A 3,929-nucleotide genomic window follows, 5' to 3' on the forward strand; every position below is an offset into this window, starting at 1 on the left:
TTACAGATATTTATAGCAAGGCTAGAATTGCAAAGAAACAGTACATTGCAGATCATTACCATTTGTATGACTCTCCATGTAGATTCAAATGGTTGCATCCGTGGAGAGTTATATGTGAAGTTATCTCCCAACAAAACTTTTGTGCAAGCACAAACTGAGTTTGCTATGGACTTGAGGTTATAACCTCCTTCAAGAGCCATCACAATCCTTCCTTTTGCAAAACCTAACAGCTGCGGGTAATAAGCAGACAGTCACAAGCATAAGCACCAATCAGCTGAGCAGAAAGTACAAGAAAAAAAAAGATAGTAATAAATTGATGAGATCAATTGGAAAATTTCTAACAGGTAACAGCAAAGCATGACAACAAAAAGGAATGACTGGCAAAAAGATACACATTATTCTGGCATATCTAAACTCCAAGGTCAAGCATGATCAATATTTTTTAAGGCCAGGAGAGTGCATGGTTCACTGAGTCATGATCAATGTTTTTTAAGGCCAGGAGAGTGCATGGTTCAGTGAGTTAAGTAAAAGGTCATTTTTCTGCAAGCCTGCAAATGCGTACCTTTGTTAGTAGCAGTGCATATCCATCTGGAGTGATGCAGCAACCACCAAGAGGATCACCCATTGCTACCAAAAAAAGGGAGAAGATATTCAAAACCAGTGAGTAACAATAACATGCATGATTACTACATGACATGCACAGAAGATCCGATTCCATTGGCATGTAATAGCAATACAATACAACGAAGTTCCAGCGATTGTCAAAATATCATCGGTGAAGATCTCAATGGTTATGCAAGAAAGAAATCAGGTATATGAGATGTACTACTCGAAGCAGTGCACTTCTAGCCCACAGAATAAACTACAATGTCAGTATATATCAACAGTCAGGCTTCATAAGTAAGAAGTGCCTAGATTTGGTTAGACGTGTTTAACTTTTACGGATAAGATAGTTTCTAAGAATTTTTCAGCTGCCTACCTGCGTCAAACCCAGCAGACAGTAATATTATATCAGGATCAAATGCTTCTGCAATAGGAAGCAGTACATGGTCCCATGCAGCAACATAATCTGCATCACTACATTTACCATGCTCCCAGGGCACATTAATGTTGTACCCTTCACCAGCTCCTTCCCCAATGAAACAGTGAGATGCATCCCCTTCACAAGGGTAGAAGCTTCCGTAATCAAATCTACAAAGCAAACATTGGAATAATAGTTTACACACTATTGAAGGATCAACAGAATACCACATGACACAGGCCATAAAAGTTTGGCTTCTATAATAATGCAATGGAACAGCTGTGTAAGTTTGAGATTTCACAATATCAGAATTGGTTGGATAGTTCTAGGAGAGGCCTTTACCGCACATGGCAAGTTACACAATCCGTAGATTCATTGTAAGCTAAGACGTGTACAGTTGTAAACTTAAACAGTAAGCAGTTAGAAACAGCAGGTTTCTTCAGGCATCTAATATATTGTTAGAAGAAGCTTCAGCGTTGCTGGGAGACTGGACATTCTCACATTTGTCAGAGGAAAAAGATAGATCTCAACATTGTGTATTTTGGTTGCTCCAGATTATGATGGTGCAAATTAATCAAATATAATAGAGCAAGAGTTGTATAACAAGTACTACTCGGTTTTCAATCATAAGAACTGAAGTTACATTACAAGCAACTCTTTCTAATATAAACATGAAATGTAGTATATAGCCCTGCAGTTGCATGGGAAACTTAGCTAGCAATAGTAAGTAAATGCAATTAATCAATTACTATCATATATAAGCAGAATCAAGGGTGTGCAGTTGACAATTCAAATGACTGATTAAGTAACCATACAATGTTGATTGGAACACATAATTCAGGTCGATCCAATATTAGTAGTGTGGACCTAGAAAGTATAAAATGACCATGATGAAACAGAAAAAGGAATAAACCTACAGCATAGAGTTATCAGTTATAGATTCTTCCACTGACAACAGATTAATACTTAATAGGTCCCTTGGCACATTACTCGCAGACTGGGCTCAAACATTTACATTGTGTTATACAGCCCAACTGAATCAACATGCAATGCATAATGTAGCAATAGATATTGTATAACTTCTTCAGATTCTAAAGAGTGTATTGCATGAGATTATCAGGGTGGATTGGTGGTACGAGGAGACTTCATCCCAATCGTTGCAGGTACAATATCAAACAGTACTGCAGTCAGATCAGCTCACTCATATGAAAATTGGGTCTGTAATGCCATGTAAGTAAGAAATGGAGTTTCCAGATTTCTATCAACTGCAAGGATGCACTGTAAGAAACATGCTCAGCAAACTACATCTATTCAAAGAGCAGTAAACCTTGAAACTATAAGCAACAAATCTGTCATGGCTTCACGAATATCATATCGTGAAGGTTATATGGCTAGTCTAAAGTCTAATCTTAGACTTTTCTTTCTCTCTAATGCATATAAATGCGGTGGTTTGGTTTGTGGGGAAAAATGTCTGGAGTCTAAACAAAGCATGCAAAGCAATGCCAAGGTGATGTGTCATACCTGTGCACTGAAAAGAACAATACACGAGGGTCACTATAAAACATCTTCTGTGTGCCATTTCCATGATGAACATCCCAATCGACGATTAATATCTTGTTGATACCTAGGTCAGGCTGTAACAGAACAGAGAAGGTCAGAAAATAATCCATCTTCTTAGTAGATCACATCATAACAAACTGTGATAATTGTTCCTACATAGAAACATAGTTTAACAAGGCGCCAAGGCTCTAGGCGATAGCAAAATGCCAAGCGCTCAATATGTGCATAACTGCGCTTAAGCGTGCGCTTTGGTCAAAAAAGCGCAAGGCGGTGGCAAAACGCACAATCAGCGCCTAGTGCTTTTTTTACTTTGCGTAGAAAATGATGAACAAAAGTAGCACAAGTTGATCTTAACTAGAAAAATCAACAGGGAAGTTTCAAATACGTACCCTCTCATTTAAGAGATAATTTGCTGCAATAGCCACGTTGTTGAAGAGACAAAATCCCATTGGCTCATTATGTTCAGCATGGTGGCCTGGAGGTCTGACTAGAGCGATAGCAGAACTCAACTCACCAGACGCAACCTTCTCAGCAACCTACTTGTCAAATGAATCGTTGTGTCAGCACTCAGGATCATTGGAACAAAAACTGTTGTACAAGACTATGGAACGTACATATGTAATTCAGGAAAAGTACACGCTAAATTACCTCGATGACAGAACCAGCTGCAAGGAAAGCAGACTCTGAGGAGCCCTCGTTGAAGTAAATGGAATTGAATTTCCTAGCAGTCTTGTTTCGACGGTAATCATACTCCTTCGAGCTGATATCCCTTATCAGTTTTATATGATTTGGGGTATGGACAGAGGCTATATATTTTTCCTTGGCCTCCTTTGCCTTCATGTCCACGCACCTGGAAGAAACTTATGTTAAACTACAGCGGCAGAACCTTTGCAAAGGCATACAGTTGTTAAGCTAATCAAAGTAATGCAAACAGTGGACAGGACAGAAGATATAATGCTAATGTTCAAACTTAACTCTAGTAGCATTCAAGTTACTACTGTACACAAGCAAGGGCTTGACTATCCATTACCCAAAATTGCACAAATACCAGGACTAAATTCCTTTCAGCAGCTACAGTGCATGCATGCTTGAACCCGTTGTATGAAAAATCTCTCTACTCTCCTCCCTTTCTCAGACCCATTAACATTCGGACCACTTCAAATGTTAATCAAAACATAAGCATACAGTTATAATCATGGATACTGATTTATTTAGTTAGTTTTTCAGGAGACCAAAAATACAGTTTCTGGTAGATCGAAATGGGCATGGCTACAGCTGTAAATCGCAACAGGAATACATTAACACAGCGGGAGCGCGCGAGGACCTCCCATCCCGGCGTTTCGACGGA

The 3,929-nt window shown here is 39.0% G+C and overlaps 1 protein-coding gene across 1 annotated transcript in view; it reads right to left on the reverse strand.

The window, feature by feature from the left end:
• The window catches only part of LOC123188026 (histone deacetylase 5), a 9,423-nt gene that overhangs the window by 4,967 nt on the left and 527 nt on the right, over window positions 1–3,929 (reverse strand). Inside the window, exons 2-7 of the mRNA XM_044600056.1 lie at window positions 3,230–3,436; window positions 2,971–3,117; window positions 2,543–2,655; window positions 980–1,191; window positions 563–627; window positions 10–230 (exon numbers count right to left, since the gene is read on the reverse strand). Of these exons, the coding sequence (XP_044455991.1) occupies window positions 10–230; window positions 563–627; window positions 980–1,191; window positions 2,543–2,655; window positions 2,971–3,117; window positions 3,230–3,436 (965 nt within the window). The remainder of the gene's footprint in view (window positions 1–9; window positions 231–562; window positions 628–979; window positions 1,192–2,542; window positions 2,656–2,970; window positions 3,118–3,229; window positions 3,437–3,929) is intronic.

This window comes from Triticum aestivum, chromosome 2A, assembly GCF_018294505.1.
Source record: "Triticum aestivum cultivar Chinese Spring chromosome 2A, IWGSC CS RefSeq v2.1, whole genome shotgun sequence".
NCBI lineage: Eukaryota > Viridiplantae > Streptophyta > Magnoliopsida > Poales > Poaceae > Triticum > Triticum aestivum.